Source organism: Carassius carassius, chromosome 15, assembly GCF_963082965.1.
Source record: "Carassius carassius chromosome 15, fCarCar2.1, whole genome shotgun sequence".
Classification (NCBI taxonomy): Eukaryota; Metazoa; Chordata; class Actinopteri; order Cypriniformes; family Cyprinidae; genus Carassius; species Carassius carassius.
Genome location: NC_081769.1, coordinates 26,347,755 through 26,367,029, shown reverse-complemented (window position 1 = coordinate 26,367,029; position 19,275 = coordinate 26,347,755). Strand labels below are relative to the sequence as shown.

General features: G+C 36.0%; 1 protein-coding gene across 10 annotated transcripts in view; it reads left to right on the top strand.

Moving 5' to 3' along the window:
- adgrb1a (adhesion G protein-coupled receptor B1a) overlaps window positions 1–19,275 on the top strand; it is an 89,494-nt gene that overhangs the window by 49,654 nt on the left and 20,565 nt on the right. For all 10 annotated transcript variants that reach the window (XM_059568261.1, XM_059568265.1, XM_059568262.1 and 7 more), the window contains 5 exons: window positions 2,673–2,748; window positions 3,537–3,639; window positions 4,524–4,567; window positions 13,199–13,325; window positions 17,833–17,936. In XM_059568261.1, coding sequence (XP_059424244.1) covers window positions 2,673–2,748; window positions 3,537–3,639; window positions 4,524–4,567; window positions 13,199–13,325; window positions 17,833–17,936 — 454 coding nt within the window. The remainder of the gene's footprint in view (window positions 1–2,672; window positions 2,749–3,536; window positions 3,640–4,523; window positions 4,568–13,198; window positions 13,326–17,832; window positions 17,937–19,275) is intronic.

The following is a 19,275-nucleotide window of genomic DNA, read 5'->3' as shown; positions in this document are numbered from 1 at the left end:
AGATTATTTAGAATGGGGCAAGTGCGAGAGGAATTTAATAGACTGAATCCAATGAAACACACTGTAACAGAACAAAACACTTCCATTCTTACAAAGGATCTGCTCTTGAACAGAACACTTTATGATTCTTTCGCCTGCATGATTAGTTCACAAACAAAACACAACTATTAAAGTTGGCATGAAACTAAAACTCTACTAAAACCTAATTTATTTTCTAAATACATGGTACAGATCTTATTGTTACATGCAACAACTCATCTGTGAATATGTTTTATCAATAACTTAATCTAAATGCGTAACTGTCACAGTGTTAGGTGGTTGTTTGAAGTCATGTTTAAAATTAAAAATGATTAAAAGCAAAAATGATAAATTATGGTAAAATTATATATACATTTACTATAAAGTAAAATTCTTACAATATCTTAAAATATTAAGCAATAAAAACATGAAATTAACATAATTTTTTTTTATTTCAGTCTTTCTACTTCAAAAGTTCACGTTTAATTCAATGTGCTGCTTGCTATTTCTTTGTTATTATGTGTCAAATTAACTAGCAATTTCTGAGTAAAAATTGTTTCTTAAGTAAATCATACACCATTGTTTTCAAGTTTAATGTAAAAAAGAATTCTTGAGAAAATTTAGCAACAGCTTGATATATTCAAAATGTAGGTTCTTTAATCGCTCTCTTAACTGTTTTAGACTAGTCAGAACAGCATTTTGGGGAATTCTGTTGTTCTAAAAAAAATTTTTTTTTATGTAGATTCAAGTAATTCACATTTCTTTGTGGCTAAAAGGTCCCGTAAACTGGAAAATATTTAGTGTGGACTTCAAAGTCTCAAACTTAATTTTTTTAAAGTTAAAAACTCTTGTTTTTAAACGATGTACATTCCTATAGTACCTTGTGTTGTCCATAAATGTTGGGTCTCATCTGTTCGCATTATCATGGCTTTGGCTTTTTAATAGGAGGGGGAAAAGGGTGGGCAAGCAGAAACCCAATTACCCTGAGGGAGCTCAAAACTGTCATGCCCCCAGCCCCCCTTCATCGGTCTGTGTTCTTGCCCATGGGACCTCAGCTGCAGCCCTGGAGCTGTGGCCTGTGCCCGCCGCCTGGCACCCCCCTACAGACTCTCACTCTTTCTCTCCCTTACAGCGCATGCCAGTCTGCCACAGGTTTTGGCATGATTTAGAGCAGTGTAGCTTGAAGACCAGATGGACTTTGTGTGTGTCTGTGTGTGTGTGTGTGTGTGTGTGTGTGTGTGTGTGTGTGTGTGTGTGTGTGTGTGTGTGTGTGTGTGTGCATTGTTTCAGGTGGTTCTGCTGACAGAAATGCAGTGTGAGTGTGACAGTGGCTGGACCGCTGCCCTTTCCCCTCACTCATGCTTTTTAAACTGTGTTGCTCTCTTCATTAGCACAAGAAATATCACCTAGTCATTTCAAACCAACCAAATCATGTGTATCTGTTTATACTTGTGTGAGTTATATCTGCAAGTTTAGTTGCATCATATATGCATTACCGTTCAAACGTTTAGGTCAGTAAGATGTTTTTGATAATTTTGGTAATTACAAAACTAAATTTTCAGAAGCCATTACTCTAGAGTCACATGATCATTGAGAAATCATTCTAATTTGCTGATTTTCTGCTCAAATAATATTTTCTTATTTTTATCAATATTGAAAACAGTTGTGCTGCTTATTATCTTTGTGGACACCATAAAAAAACAAATGTCTTTACTGTAACTTTGAAACAATTTTGCATTCTTGTTGAATAAAGGATTTATTTTTATATTTTTGTGTAAACCATGATGCATTTATTTTCTCTAGGATTCTTTAATGAATAGAAAGTACAAAAGAACAGCTTTTATTTAAAATATCTATATTTTTGTTTGTCTTAAATGTCACTCTTGATATATTTAATGCAGTCTTGCTTTGAAAAAATATATATATATAATTCTGACCTCAAACTTTTGAATACTAGTGTGTGTGTGTGTGTGTGTGTGTGTGTGTGTACAGCTGGTATTCCCTACATTATGAGCACTAAATGTCCCTTCAAGGATGGTAATACCAGTACATTTTGATTTTGTGGGGACATTTCTGGTCCCCATAAGGAAACAAGCTTATAAATCTTACAGAATGAAGTTTATTTATTTATATATATATATATATATATATATATATATATTGAAAATCTAAAATAGCAGAACGTTTTGTGTGAGGGGTAGGTTTTGGGGGTTTGATAAGGGGGAAGAAAATACAGTTTGTACAATATAAAACCTATACCCCTATGAAATGTCCCCATAAAACATGGAAACCTGTTCATTAAAAAAAGGATAACTCTTGGAACATGCTGTGTATTTGTGTGTGTAATGAAGGTCTGTGCAAGCATATGTTAAGTTATTAGTCATGGTGCCCAACTCATTGGTGAGAAGATGCAGGGTAAAATAGCAAGAAACAGGAAGAGAGAGAGCAACCTGCAATCTCAACTCCAGTTATACATGTATTACAGGGCTCTAAATAAAGGGTTTGATTACACACCAATCAAGTCTGTATCTCATTGACCTCTTATAGCAATTCTTTTCCTCATCGCTTTGCTTTATGTTTTTTTATTTAAAAGGAACTGAGGTGATGCTGTATATCTGTTATACAGTATGTATGTTTGTGTGTTTGTGTTATAGATGAAGATGATGCCTCAGCATTTGTGACTGGTATCATACTGTACAGAAACTTGGGCAGTATTCTCTCTCTACAGAGGTGAGACATTGCTTTCATTTTATGTTGACAATTGGTATCTCTCTCTGGTGCTGTTTTCTTGGTTTTAAAGAAAAACCAACCTTCTATGCTTTTTCGAGCTTAAGCATAATTCAAGCTAAAGAAGTGATAGATTTCATACCATTATTGTAAGATTTTATATTTTATTTATCTTGGCAAACATTTTCAGAGCTATATATGTATGCCTAACCAAACAGTTAACACGGACTGATGAACAGAAAAAAAAGTATTTTATGCTCATAGAAGAAAGAAAGTCATAAAGGTTTGAAATGACATGACAGTTAGTAAGTTAAATTAAAATTTTTGGGTGAAATGTTCCTTTAAAGGGACTTTTAAAAAGGACACTCTGCAATATCAGAAAGAATTACATAAAAAAACAAAGACATAAAAAAATACAATATTTGTTTTGCAATAGTTTTATAGTCTATCTGAATAGTTGAAAGATGTCTAAATGTATTGAAACGTCTTTAGGGTTCAACAGAAAGGTTGGTAATTTTTGTTCTGTCTGTCTTTCTCGTTTTTCTATTTTTCTTGGAATATGGTGATTTTGAAACATATCTGGTGACACAAAAATGTCAAAAAAGAATATAATCTATGAGTAAATGACATGGGCATTTATCACAGCACAAAGTGAAGTGTCTCATACTACATTTGTCACATGGGAGCGCGGCAGCTTCTTTGAAGGTCATGACCTCCTTTCTTCTAACCCACTTCTGTTTTTTTTGCAGACCTCCTCATGTTTTCTTTCATCTCTCTCTGTATTTTCACAGAAACAGCACAGTGTTGAACTCTAAGGTGATCTCTGTGACAATCAAACCCACTCCCAGCTCCCTCTCAACTCCACTAGAGTTTGAATTCTCACACCTTTACAATGTAAGTCAGTCTGCCCTTTAAACCCATACAGTATGTTGCATCAAACACAATATGTACAGTCTTGTTCCAATATTATTCAAACTATTGCTATGCCACTCTGACACATTAAAATGAATTCACTTTTAATTGTATTCTATTAGAAGAATTCTTCGAGCATGAGACTTTTTCTCTGACATACTGTAGGATGACTTTAAATTGTAATTTAATTTTAATTAATTACTTTTAATTGTATTTTAATAATTACTTTCTAGGTTTATGAGTGTTTAGCTATTTTCCATAATTTCACTATTTTGGGGATTTTTACTATTATTATTATTATTTTCATTTTTGTTTGCTATTCTTTTTAATTTATTTTTAAATTAATGAATTATTATTATTATTATTATTATTATTATTATTCCATTAATTATTTTCAATTAAGTTTGTGTTTATATGTACATCTATTTTGTGTGTGTGTGTGTGTGTGTGTGTGTGTCCTATAGTGTTGTTTAGTTAGTGTACTCAATATTGCTGTTATTCCTGTCCTGCTTAATTTTTTTCCCGACTTAATATACTATTAGCAAATCCAAGACTTCAACTTTTTTTGGCAAAAAAAAAAAAGAAAAAAGTAACAAATTTAAGATTGACATCAGTTATCATTACTACCACACACAGCATCAAAACCACAAAAAAGTCCACTTAAAGCCGATGGCTATGATCTTAACTTTATTCCAGAACATGAAAATAACAGCTTTAAATAAAATTATGTTTTGAAGAAGTCTCATAGTTTAAGATTTCAGGTAGTCAAAAGTGCCCCTAATTAAAGAATCAACAAAACATATTTGCAAGGCAAAATCACAAGGTGACATCCTTCTCTCCCTCTCGCTCTCTTACTCTCTCCACAGGGTACCACAAACCAAACCTGCATTTCCTGGGATGAGAATGACAGGTGAGAAGCCGTTTATTAATTTAAATCTGTTTTTGCTGTCTGCAGAGTTTTGCAGGAAATCTTCAGTCACACAGTAGGGTGTATTTTCCAAGGCTTAAGGAGAGGTGTTTTGATAAAGGGTTAGAGACAACATGCTTTAGTATGTTAAATGTATGTTACATCGACGCAAAGTCGGTGACAGGAAATGTTGAATCCTGCATATAGCTGCCTTGATCTTCACTTGACCCAGCACTGACTCCATTTTGACATGGAAGATTTGTCAGCAATTATGAAAAAAACAAAAGAGCAGAGAGAGGGAAAGAGACAAGAACTTTCTAGCTGCTGACACTCACTCTCTGTAGAAGAACTGAAATATGGTAAAAGGATACTGTTTTATAAGTGTTTTAGCATGTTAAGACAAGGTACTTTGGTGGCTGTAGGCATTTTATTTTTATATATTTATGCTGGTTTATATATTCAAGATACAATAAGTATTGGTTAAAGCCAAACATGCATTATGAATATTTGCACTGATTGATGTGATACCAGCCTTGCAAACTGAGATGCAAATAGACCAACTGCTTTTGAGGGGCACCAGTACCGTTGGCACATTTTTAACTAGTTTTTCCTGCAGTTTGTCCAAAAATATTGTTAGAAAAGATGATGGTAAATAAATAATACTGCGATATGAAAACTTTCAATTTTTTTTTTTTTTTTTGTATTATTGTCTCGGTAGATCTTTACAAAAAAGGCTAGATTTGATAATCGAAGGTATCATTCATGAACCTATTGTGAAACACTTTTTTATTTTTTGCAGTATTAATCTAGGGTAGTGCTGATTTATAAATATTGTATTGTTAGCCATCACTGGAACCTTTAAAATATATTTATTATGTATATATTTTTTTATTTTTATTTTTTTATTGTACTGTAATAATATATTTGTTTTCACAATTATTGTTTTTATATTGTATTTCTGAACAAACAAATCAATCAACCAATCAATCAATAAAGGAAATTAACATATGAGAACTTAAAAATCTTAACTGAACCCAAATTTTAAACACTGTTGTATGGCAATTTCTAGAACTTTTAAATGTGAAAAGTGTATTAGTATATGTAGATATTAACATTAATTTAAATTTAACCTTATTGCAAAATGTTGTTAGTATTTTATTATTATTATTTTAGTATTCTAAATACATCATTATTTTTAGTATGCATTTAGTATGTATTTTTGAGCGTGTTAGAGAAATACCAGTAACACAGATGTAGAATTAAGCGGATGTTTCCTTATATGTTTCCATTCCTCATTAAAAAAAAATACAAAAATTAAAAATAAATAGGCCTCCTATTAGCTGCATTCAGATCTTGGGACTTTTTATTCACTATAAAGTATGAAGGTTCTGTGAGTAAAGGATTGGCACCTGACATTCAAATTGAAATCCATCCTGTCATCTCAAAAATCATCTCAATCATCTAAATGAATGAATGCTTGGCACAGACATGATTGATACACTAGTGCATGAAACATAACAGGTAAATCCTGACAGCGTCACTCTAAGTGCTTCAGCTGCGGAATTTACATCTGAATTATTATTGTCACATTCAAAATACACACTGAAGAGCTGAAATAGAAGGATCATTATGTATTAGCATGAGAATAAGTTCAGTCTCATTAGCAAACATGAACAGAAACGTATTTCTTCTTTTTCCTCTGCAAAGAGAGCAAGCAAATTGAGACTGCGTCTCTGAAGCCAGATTATATTGAAAGAGGCAGACAGATGATCAGACAGACTAGCATCAGCTTAATGTAGTACTTTAACAAAGAACCGTGGGCCTCCTGGTCATGCTTGTACTTTCACTCACTATATACACATCCATCTGTTTGCGCTCTCTTTTGTCTTTTAAAATGGCAAAAGAGTAGTTTGTGCCCATAGCGCTTAATGCAGTGTGGGTGGAACATTTGCATTTAGATTGATACATATAGATACAGTATGTTAAAGATTTAAAGTTTCTGCCGTTGCCTCAAGGGAGAACCGACTGAGAACAATAGAATTTAAAAATCCTGTTAAAAAATATGAAAAAAGTGCAAAACTCACTGGCGTTGTTACTGGTTATCAGGGCATTGCTTTGCCAGAGCTAAAGTGATTCATGTGGTTTTTAGTGCATTGATGGAGTGACGTGTGGTTTCTTCCTGGTGAAAAGTCACTACTCACTTCTCTTACGATAAATACTTTTGTTTAGCAAGGATGTATTAAACAGATCAAAAGTGACAGTAAAGGCTTAAATTGTTTTTATAAATCTTTTTTGAATAAATAATGTTATTATTTCGAAATGTATATTTGTCAAAGAGTCCTGGGGGTGGGGGGGGGGGGGTTGGTGATAACAAAAATATGAATAAAATATAAAATAAAAAGCAACCATTTTTAACATAATTAGAGAAGACAGAAGAATAATAAGGTTTATTGAACACCAAATCGATAAAAAATTATACATACGATTTCTTAGAAAAGTAATAGTACACCAAGCATCACTTATAACACAGAGAAATGAGAAGAAAGGAAAAGACAAGGAGAATGGTGACAGAGAGGAAGGAGTGAGATAAAGGAAGTGAAAGAGAGAGGCTGAGAGACAGGAAGAGGACAGTGAAATGTAATCTGCCCACATTGAGCGAAGGGGAGCCGGGACTGCTGTGTGTTCGGTGCGAAATTAAAATCCATCTTGGACAGCTGCTATGATTAATGAGTTCATATTTGGGAGAGAAATTGGAACGTGAGGAGGCGTCCTTGTCACTGACTGTCTTTTAGTTAACAGCTTTAAAGAGTGTGGGCTTTCTGTTGACTCGCACTTCAATCACACCATAGCGATACAAGGCTTTTTTTTTTTTTTTGCCGGTTCTTACATGATCTTTCTCATTTAAGGATTTAAAGGTTTATTATTGGTAATTAAAACTAAAACTGTCAAAATATATATATTTTTTTGAAAGGGGCATAAAACACACAGTTTCACCCAATCTCATCTTGAGTACCTATAGAGTAGTATTGCACCCATCCTATCTCTAAAAATTCTTTAGTTTTATCATGCTTATAAAAGAAAGTGTGTATTTGTCACAGAAATACTCCCTGCGTCCCAATGTTCACTATCCATCCTAAATAGTATGTGAGATCGGAATAAGTGTGTCCAAAAGCATAGTATGTTGAAAAGAGTTCGCCAAAAGTCCCGGGATGGTCTACTATTTCAGGTCAATTTTTGAAGTGTGAATCCGTGCACACTCTAATGGCTAATATTACCCACAATCCATTGCGCTTTGACAAATGATTTGGCTGAGAACTACAAACATGAATAAAAAGCATTAAAAAACTACAAACATGGTAAATGCGCATAACCAAGGTTAAGTAGAGATGTTTAGATTAAGGGATTTGAGTTACTAATAACCAACATTTAACCTGGTAAAAATTTATTTATTTATTTATTTATTTATTTATTTATTTATTTATTTATTTATGTCATCTGTGTTATATTTCATCTGCAACACCAACGAATAAAAATTACAAAAGCACATAACAAAATTTCAACAAATCTAACAAAAATTTTAATTAATCCTGAAAGTATGGTATAAAAATAAAAGCTAATAAAAAATGTGGATAGAAGTATAATAGCATATAAATAATACTAAAATATCATAAAATATTTATTTTTGTAGCCTTTTACCCTTAAAACTACTATACTGTATGTATATATATATATATATATATATATATATATATATATATATATATACATTTTTTATTTTATTTTTTACAATGTTGCTTTTACTCTTGCATCTGCACTTGGCATGTTCTCTGCAAACATGCACACTACAGCTGGACTGGAAGCCCATGATCAAATTACACAGCCGTGCTGCACTGTCTTTATATTTGTGTGGTCGACACAAAGTCTTAATCGTATCAAGCGCAGTGTCTGTGCAGTGGGTGATAATATATTGGCTTTCAGGTTTATGTGCTAATGTTAACGCTGAGCCCTCCCCTGGGGCTGCAACACACTGTGCTTCCAGCTATACTGTTTGGCCATCAACGCTCTGCAAGCCCCAGTGCATTATGGGTATCCCAGACTGCAGAGCTCTACCGCACAGTGGGTTTGGAATGGTGCCGGTAACCTCTGGTTTGTGTGTGTGTGTGTGTGTGTGTGTGTGTATATTGTATATTGACTTCACATTGCAGCTGCATCAAGAGGATGCTACATGATTGATGGCTCGCTATAAGGATCAGTTGTGCATGGAGTGGGTATGTTTTGATATGACTTTCATATCACTTTCATCGATGTCATTATGAGGATTATTTGTGTGTTAGATCAGACACAGCCAAATCATACTGTCAAGAGGGTTTCTCATCAAGATTATGAGTTTCAAATTTGTGTAGGTGGCGGAATGGACTAATTATTGAGTGGCTTTGGGCACCGGCACTAACCGCAACCTCAAGGTTTACTTGTATTTATGATATTCATGCTTTTATTGTCATCTGCTTTGGTGCATGCAAGTTTCATGTGAAACATAAAACAGAATACATTTCTTGCAAAGAATATAAAGATGTGGATTAATGTTCCTTTGGGTCTCATGAAAAGTCAGCTTTTGACATTTATTTTTAGAGTGTGGCTTAGTGTGTGTAATCTCTCCATATATTATAATATTCTGTGATATTTTAATATCATTCACAGTTTTCTTTCACAGTCAAACCAATACTGATTCAGAAATTCAGAACATTTACTCTTTATTGATTAAATGTTAAGACTTTACAATAAGGTCCAATGAGTTAATTAGTAAAACTAGCATTAACTAACTATGAGCAATACAGTATTTATTAACCTTTGTTAAAACCTTTGTTAAAACATTGTTAGTTTGTGTTGCTGTAGCTCATGTGCATTAAATAATATTAACACAGCATTTGATTTTAGTAATGTGTATTAGTAAATGTTGAGATTTAGAACTAAGATTGATAAATTATAAATGAAGATTAGTTAACTAATTATAACAAATGAAACCTTTTTGTATTGTATTACTAGTAATTAATATGTGTATGTTCATTATTCTTTATCTGAACATGTGAGACATCATATTCATATCTGATATTCACAAGATGGTAAATAGAAAACATAAGACACTTTGCTCTCTTCTGAATGTTTTTTTTCTTCTTCTTCTTCTTCATGTTGTGCTCCAGGTCTCAATGTCCCAGTGTAATATCCGTCCTCTGCTCCATTGCACTTTTCCTCCAAATTTTTAAACTTACAAAGTTTTGACAGGTAAAAGAGACTGTTCTTTACTCCACTTGGAAGGCTTGCTGCAGGCTAAACACAGTGTGAAAAGGCTACCCCAAATCGTCCTTTGTGAGCTTTCATTTCAAAGTGATTCAGTGTAGTTTGGTGCTATTGTGTGTTTTGGAATGCGAGAAACTAGTAATACTGCTGCAACAACTGCAATAATAATAATAATAATAATAGATTCTTCAACGTTATTAAATTATCCAATATTATTATAATAAAATAAAGCACCGAATTTTCACAAGAATTACTTTTTTTTTTTTTTTTTTTGCATTTATAACACTATAGGCCTACTTTGTATCATATCAACTTTGGATCAAATAATAATAATAATAAAAAAACTTAACGCTGCAGCGTCTATGCAGGGGCCGTAAATTTGACATAGTTCTCTCTTCTGACAGCTGTTATCAGTCTTTCTCAATGTTTTTCTTTTGATTGAAAGTTGTCAAAACCGAGCGGCAACCTCCCACTCTCTCTAGTGAAGCCAATAGACCCCTTAAAAGTTTGTAAACATTCCAACGTCTCCGGGTGGGCGGGGCATTGCGGACGCAATGTTGACAAGCATAAGCTAGCACGTTTTAGGAGGGATTTATTAAACATGAAGCAGGCTACCTGACCCGTATGCCATACGGCCATATGAATTACTTTTGAGTGGTATGGGGAATTTTGTCAAGGCTTATTTTCTAATGTAACCTATCGCTGGGCTAACTATGATTAGCAATGTGTATTATTTTAAGAGACCATTCAAAGGATGGCACACACATCTATCGCTGTATGTTTGTTTAACATTTAAACTAGCTAGTGCGCTGAAGGTTGGCGACTTTTCACCTATAAAAATTAAACTTGCTGATTTACTAGATAAAACCAACACACCAGTTCATATGCATAGATTATTTTACCTGATATGAAGTGTGCACTGCAAACACAAGCATTATTTTTTATCATCTCCGTCCAGTCTGTAGGCCGTATTGCATTCAACCACTTCTTGATTTCTGTGAAGGAATGTCTGCCGGGATCCGGTAAAACTTTAGTTTTGAAACAAAAGTGCTGTTCCTTCTATTCTGGCAGCCAAAAACCCAACAAGAACACATTTTAAAGTCAAAACCTCAAACTTTTAGCGCACCTGCTATGAGTTCTGCCTAATGTTTTGCCTCCAGCTAGAGCGGTGACGTCACAGTGACGTAGGCGATTAAGGGGTCTATAAGGAAGTGACTAAAACTGCAATTCATCGACTGGCCGCTTGAGGCTGGCTGCAAAAGAGAGTCAATCCCATAGACTCCCCATGTTAAAATGCCCAACTTTACAGCAGAAAAAAACATGTTTTCAGCCTGGTGCAAAAAATGATTTTGGTCTATATAGCTAATTTTGCCCTTCATGACAACTGTGAGGGGGGTGAATTTTTTTATAACTAATCCGTTTAAATTATATTAAGCTTTAAAGTTATGCATTAATTAAGGGCGTGGCCACTTGAGTGACAGGTGAATTGCCACTGCTGTCACAGCCGTCGTGATAGGTGGGCGTGGCTTCAGCAACCAGCTCCCGCCCCTTTTGCCCATTTTCGATTGTCCGGGAGAGTCGCGCGGTGACGCGCTGCCAAGATGGCGACGGCTCGCTCTGCACACTTTCAAGTGGGAAGGAAGTCGACCGGAAGTTGAAGTCAGCCGCGTGCCTCCATCTTGTAGCAGAACTTCACCTGTGTTAGCATCCCATTGACTCCCATTCATTTTGGCGTCACTTTGACAGCGAATAACTTTACATCTGAGGCATTTAAAGACTCCATTTGTCCATTATTTATTTCTAAAGATACACGACAATGTATAAAGGGCTCCATTACCTTCTATGTTACATTATGGCCCCGTAGAAACAGTTTTTGTAAAAATAGGCTAACGATTGTGTCATAACCACTCGACTCTCTGTCGCACAGTAGAGAAATTACTGTACAGACAGGAGGAGAAGCTCGCAGGCAATCGGGGAGACGTCAAGAGAGAAGCCCATAGATACAAGCCCTGGCGTTACATTTTAAAAAACTATACAAAATAATTAATCAGAATACTTACTCCTGCTCACTCACGCCAAAGAACTCCCGCTCAAGCTCGCCGTCTCTGCAAGATTAACGATGGCAGTTTGCACGCACAGCTCCTAGAAGATTTACATCTGTCAGACAGGTTGCTGACGTCATCAAGCTTAGTTTGAGCCTGCGCGTCAGAAACGGAAGTGCTAAAAATCGCTAAAAATGGGCTTCACTTGTCTCAATTGAGTTCCAATGGGGTCGCTGTGTCCATTTCTTTTACTGTCTATGCACACTTTAGGCTTCAAAAACTCTCTTCAGGAGTGTACGGGTGACGTCACAGACACTACGTCCATATTTTTATACAGTCTATGGTCAAAACACTATCTTGGGAGTTTTTCTTTTGATATTTGAGCTAATGGAAATGCAAAACATATATATGTGGTACTCTCCCATTCATTGCTCTCAAAGTTTATCCAACTATGACAAGTTCAGCAAGAAACCCGGATATGTGAAAAAAGTCGCGATGCTAGGTTTGTGTTGTTGACCAATTAAAAACTTGAGTCATCGCTTCCCTCATTTATTATTCATGCTCTTTGGTGGGGTTTTTTTTTTCAGCGTTGAACGTTGAAAATGGCGTTGAGCAGTAGGCTAATGATAATGTATAGGCCTAATCGGCAGTTAATAATGTCGTTTTGTTTGTGCTTTTCTAAGCTTCAGTAGACTTAAAACAACCACCGAATTTATTTGCAAACATCTTTAATTTGCGCATGCTAGTCGCATCCTGTCAATTAATGTTTTTTGTTTCATAAATATGCTGGGTTTAAATTAAGGATGTAGCCTACAATGTGAAAATCGAAACATGGCTAATTTACCCAGGATTGATTACTAACAGGATAACATGTGACCAGTGTGAAACAGGAACGATAACCCAGGGTTACATTTACCCAGGATTAGAATTTGCAGACATGCATTCTTCTGTGTATGTGTGGCTGGCTGCATATTAATTAATTTAATAATAATAATTGAATAAATAAAATATTAAACAAAATACATGTACTATAAACAAGTTTGAACTTAAACAGTTCTACCTTATTTTATTTCAGGACATGATTAGTTTTTACATTTTTGTAAGTGTTTTTACATAAGCTAACCTGGCCATGCAGAAAGCAGAGGTGTGCGCTGCATCACATCGTCTATTCATCTGTCTTTTCTCGCTCTCCGGCTCTCATACGGCGTGCTCAGTGAGCGCTGGATTAGAGAAAAGGCTGTTTTATCGCGCAAGGATTTAATCTCATTCCGCGCTCTTGTCTGTCTCCGCTCCGCAGCTCGTCGTTGCTGGGCTCCTGGTCTGCGCGAGGCTGTAGAGCCGTGCCCGTCGACTCCAGCACAACCAAATGCTTGTGTGACAGACTCTCCACCTTCGCCATTTTAGCACGCCTCAATCCCGATGTGGTAAGTCGAGCCATTTCTATTGTTTCCTTTAACGCCGAAGAAAGTCAAAAGACGCGTTCGTGTGACATTGTGATTTAATGTTTTGTTTTGTTTTGTTTTTTGACATAGGCGTCCTTGTCATTGTGTATCAACAGATCCCTCTCTATCTCTCACTCCCCCCTCTCCTCCTCTCCACAGCATGCCATAGCCATACCGCAGATTTAATGCAAACAATTTAAGACATGTTTTATTCTTTGATGTGTTCTGAGTATGTAGATACGAATATTTGTAACAAAAAGGAACATTTTGCTAGCTTTGTTTAATGCTTCAAGGCAGTGCATGAAACATGCTGGCTTTCATTTTGGATTTGCATACATTAAATGTTTGTACAGAGAAAATGCATGTGATTAATAATATAACAGTTCAAAACAGCTGTCTTAACTGCTTACATTACAATATCTATTATTTGTAAAGAAATGCATTTTGTTTAAAACACACACATATACACACACTTTTTTATTATTAGATTTTTTTATGTCCATAGTGGATTTGTTGGCCTTTCCATGAGTGTAAAGCATATGTCTTGATGACACACCATCCATGCATTTGGGCCATAGAGGGGGTTATCTTTGTGTAAATCTATATGTCTTCCTTTAAAATAGCACCTTTATTTAAAATGGTGGGGTTTGGTGTAATGCAAGAAAGGGCCATATCTTTCTATGGAATTTTCAGTCAGTGTGATTAGTTATTATTAGACTGGAAACTGCCTCTAAAGCAGTTTATTCACCAGTTGCCGTGGAAACAGCATGGGCAGTGGAAGTTCTTAAAGCTATAGAACACCCTATAACACTCTCTTTGTGCATCTTGGCCCAGATATGAGCCAGAGATCCCCCCCAAAAAAGAGGAAGAGGAAGCGTGACACCCTACTGGCCAAAACAATGGCCATGTCTTCTTTCATTTGCTCTGCCAAGATGTTTCAGATTGGCAGCTAAAGGAACAGAAGTCATTGCTGTGACACTGTTTTAATTTGGGAAACCAAGTGAAAAAATGACATCATAACAAAGCAGAGTTAGGATCACAGCATTACATACAGGCTACTGTGAACAAAGCTGCAAATATGGGGTACAAAAAGTGTACAACAAACATAAATTGCACATTTTACTAGCTTACTGTGTTTTGTTGCAAAAAAAAAAAAAATCTTACTTTACTCTGGGAATCAATTGAATTGGAAACTGGAAATGTGAATTGCCTTTTGCAACAAATTCTACTTGCTTGAAGATATAGTTTACCCAAAAATTGACTCAAGCTGTTCCAAACCATGAATTTTTTCATCTGCTGAATACAAAAGAAGATGTTTTGAAGAATTTGGGTAACCGAACTGTTGATGGACCCCATAGTTTTCCATTGTATATGTTATTGTTACTATGAAATTCCTGGTTAAACAGGATATTCAAGGAAAAAATGTAGGGTGCTGATACTTCAGTCTTTGAATTAGCTGGATTTGAAATGTGGGCTTTACGAGCCATAATTTGTTTAAATTACACCGAAATATCTACTTGGCTATTGTTTAACATTATTTAATTGTTCTCTTGGCCTAAATTATCTCAGCAGAAATTGAAAGTAATTTCAGAGGAGCTCCATTTTGATTAAAGATTAAAAAGACAACCCTTTTTTATTCAGAATGATGTGCACTGATTGGTTGTTCACAGTAAAACCAGGAAAATGCATTAAAGTGAATAGGGTTATATTTATTTCATGCTGATAAAGACTGATTTTACAGTACATTCAAGCAATGTTTTTAGGATAGCCCGTTTAAATTTTACAAATTTTAATCTATTTCCTCCTGTGTGCATATGTGCTGCTATTTGCTTTCATGGATGTGTGTGTAAAGATCGTATGATCTGCATGTCTCCTCATGGTGATCCAGAGAGCTATAGCTGTATGCTAATCGCTCACCTTATGATGGCTCTGACCTACCTGGTCAGATGGAAGCAGAATAAAGGAGTGTCGCAGTTAGCTCGTTCCATGCCTCATGGGAAGCATATTGTGTGGATTTTATTTGTGTAGCCATTTGCCAGCAAAAGGGAGGACTGCTCCTCCCCTTGGCTCCACTCCCTGTCTGTCTCTTTCTCGCTCCAGACCCCCACTGCTATGCTGCTAATTATTCCTGCAGCTCCACTTGCCACCTCAAAATGGCCTATCCAATGGCCCCTACGCTTGCAACTAACGTCCTACAGCTTCAGAATGATAAAGAGCCAGAGAAACACTTACCTTCCTCTATTTCCCTCCCACATTCTGAGTTTGAATGTACAGTCAGCTGCAGTGCACATGGAAAGAGAAAAAAAGAAATAAAGGGAGATAGTACACTGCAGCTATTTTAATCGCATTCCAGTATTTCTATAGATGTTTCCAGCTTTGAACCAGAGTCTGGTCTACATGGGTCAGATTGTCTTATGCTTTATAAACAGTTTGATATGAGAAAATTGCTGTGGTTTTGGCCCAACTGAATATTTATGAGCTAAAGCTTGTATAAATGCACAGTTACGCTGCAGTTGTACTTGGATGAAGCTCTGAATACATCATTCCCAAATATGGGTCAGTGAAGATGGCGAGAGAAAGAAACCGCACACTGTGTTGAGATTCTTTCATTCTTCAGAGGTAGGCCATCGTCTTGTTGCTTGTCACTTGTAAAAGATTCAGGATTGCCTTTACAAGTCTACTATTTACATTAATTTGCATACAGTTTGGTAAGTTTTAAAATATTAATAGACCAATGTCCTAGTACTGTACTTATTGAATGTATTGTTTAGCCTTTTTAAATAACCATTCATTTTACATTGTACAAGTACATTGTGGCTTAGTTATATTTTTTACTCATTTCTGTCAGGACCTAGATTGACTATTAGCATATAGTTTAGAATTGTATTATGGTTCTGTTCTAGGCAAGAGAGCAGTGATAACCCCTAGGGTAAACAGAAGAGAAGCAACATAAATGTATTGCAGATATCATTACTATTCAGTAACATTTTAGAAATTAATCTGATTTAAAGGAAAATCAGATGGCTGAATCATGACTGAATGAGAGGTGTTTTCCATACATTTTCCATTAAATTATATTACCGTATATTCATCCCAAATGGTTATTAATGTGCATAATAACCTAGGCTGTAACATTGTGTATTGTGCATTTGTTTCAGCAAAACTTGTCTTTCTGTGGCCTATGTACTGTATATTGCAAATTCTTTTTCTGTTTTTTTAAACACCCAACTGCAAACTCATCTATGCTGCATTGTTCATTCTTGAAGTTAACTTTTGTCCATCTGGGGATTAAATAAACTGTTTTAGACCAGTTTATATATATATTTATATATATAAAAAAATTTAATGTTGGCAAAAAAAAGTTGGCCTTTTACCTCTTATTGTCCTAATACCAATGGCAGTATATAGGCCTAAATTGTTACAAAACTGAACAAATGTTATGCAAAATAAGTGCACCAACTTTCCAGAACTGACTTCATTGTGACATTCTAAGCCTCCTTTTGCCTACTGTCTTGCAATCAAATGTTTCAAATTTGACGGGACTTGATACTTGATAGTTTCCATTTCCAACTTGCCATGGCTGACTGTCTGTGCTGATGGACTAAATAATTCCCTTGGCTCAATAGCGGTTGTTCTTAGTACTAACCTGTCTTCCACAGCTTAGGCTTAGTCAAGTGTTTGATTGGCCACGAGAAGACAAACTTAGTCTCAGAGGATGCATTTCTTTCTTGATTGTCAGTGGGGACCTCACTGCAGTGCAGATTAATCAGAGGTATTTAATTAACTAGGCCCTGTGTACACATTAAACCTGGAGACAAGACAGGCTATAAACTCAACCAATTATCTTTGTGTGTAAGTGTAAGTCTATCTGTTTTCGACTTAAGGTGAGAAGTGCACACCTATGTGAATATGAAACACCCATGGACATCCTTAACTCTGCTGTACCATATTTACAATGTTTAACAGATAATATTTCTAGATGTGTGTTATAGTTGCGTAAGTCTTAGGCAAGGAATGCAGTTATTGACAAACACACAGGCATGCACTACTAACACCTATGGTACAGTTAATGCTGCGTACACCACTGCAGTGGCCACTGTTTCTCCACCACATCACCATGGCAACCAAGATAATGGTTGCACAAGCCTGCAGATGTGTTTTATTTGAGGCTTTTGGTTCACAATCACTGTATGAGTAATTCACAGCATCAGGCATTTAGCATTTCTGGTGGTCTATATGTCATTAGAAGCAGTCATAGGTTTTTATACTATAGCTCTCTGCTGTGCCCTCTGGATATCTCAGTCCTCAGTATCAGCTCTTTACCGAGTGACCTTCATCTCACCTTGCTCCTTAGCCGGAGCCACACGGACAGCAGCCCACTCTCCCCAGCTCTCTTCTGCACAGAATCACATGAAGGACAGTAGGCGGCTAGCCTGATGCACCGTTAGCATCTGTGAGCGCTAACTGAGTCTATTTATTGTGTTGACAGAACATGGATAAGACCCAGCTTCCATCTGTGACTCTGATCGTGGGCTGCGGGGTCTCGTCCCTCACCCTGCTCCTACTCATCATCATCTATGTGTCTGTTTGGAGGTAAGCAAGATGTTCTGCTGATGAAACATAATCTGGCTGTTCACCAGTAAAAGAAACTTACTTGATAGGAAGCAATTGGGGTTTCAGCACCATGGACAGCTAAATGTATTTGTGTGAAAAGCTTTGGGATGCTTTGGAGTTTGAGATTCCAATCAATTGTTTGACATGATGTAATTCTAAACAAGTCAGGTTGTTATTTACTATTCAGCATGGTTATTAGTGAAAGGTTTTCTCTATTGGCTCATTCACAATAGTGGTCATTCTGTCTAGTGTCAGTTCCAATAACTGCCAACAGCCTTGTCCATGGTCGGTGCACATTTTTTAATTATTTTGTCATAAAAAATATTTATTTATAACTTCCATTTAGCTTGAATGTACTGATTGATCAAAAAATGACAGGAAAAACATTTACTTTGCTAAAGGGGTCATATTATGGAATTTCAAATTTTCCTTTCACTTTGGAGTGTTACAAGCTGATAGATAACATCTGTGCATAGATAAGATCCCTGATGCTGCAAAGACTAAAGTCTCAAAACCAAAAAGATATTATCAAAGTTAAGACTCTGCCACGCCCCCCTAAAACGGCTCATTCAAAGACGCCCCCACATGTCTACGTCACTATTTGGAAATATTTGCGTAATGCCGCCCAAATGTTCACGCATATTAAGCAGTCGTGGTTTCAGTAACCGCAGTTAGTGTTGACGCAACCATGTCAGGGAGTTGTTGTGTTTATAGGTGAAAGAAAAAGCACTTTATTCTGAAAGCCTTCCGAAAGTAGATGCATTTATCTTTAAGATTACTTACAACGGAACAGCAATTTTATGGATGAACGTTTCGTGAACCTAGGAGAGGAGGTAATTCTGACTTTGCTATGACAATCTGGCACTTCTGAATCAGCTACTTGAAGTATGTTTTGTTATTAGTTTAAGTATTTGCTATTGACTGTTTAATTCCAGATTTTTTCGCATCGTGTGTGTGCGCACGTTTTTGTGTATGAGAGAAAGAGCGAGAGAGACAGGGTCACAGTGGAGTCAGCTGTCTTAAACCGTCCGTCACATGACTGTTCCATCTTCAGGCTTGAACTGATGGTAAAACTAAGGACATTATTAGCTGTCTTTACATTTATTTTGAAAGATGAAGCTCGCGATTATGGAAAGGGGTGTTACATTTCTGACAAGTGCTTGCAGTGTTCGGCCAATCACAATGCACTGGGTCAGATGGCCAATCAGAGCAGACTGCTCTTTTCGGAAGGAGGGACTTTGTAGAAAACAACGCATTTGAGGCAGGACATAGCGGACCTACAATAATGTAAAGTATTTGAAAAATAATGTGTTTTTTG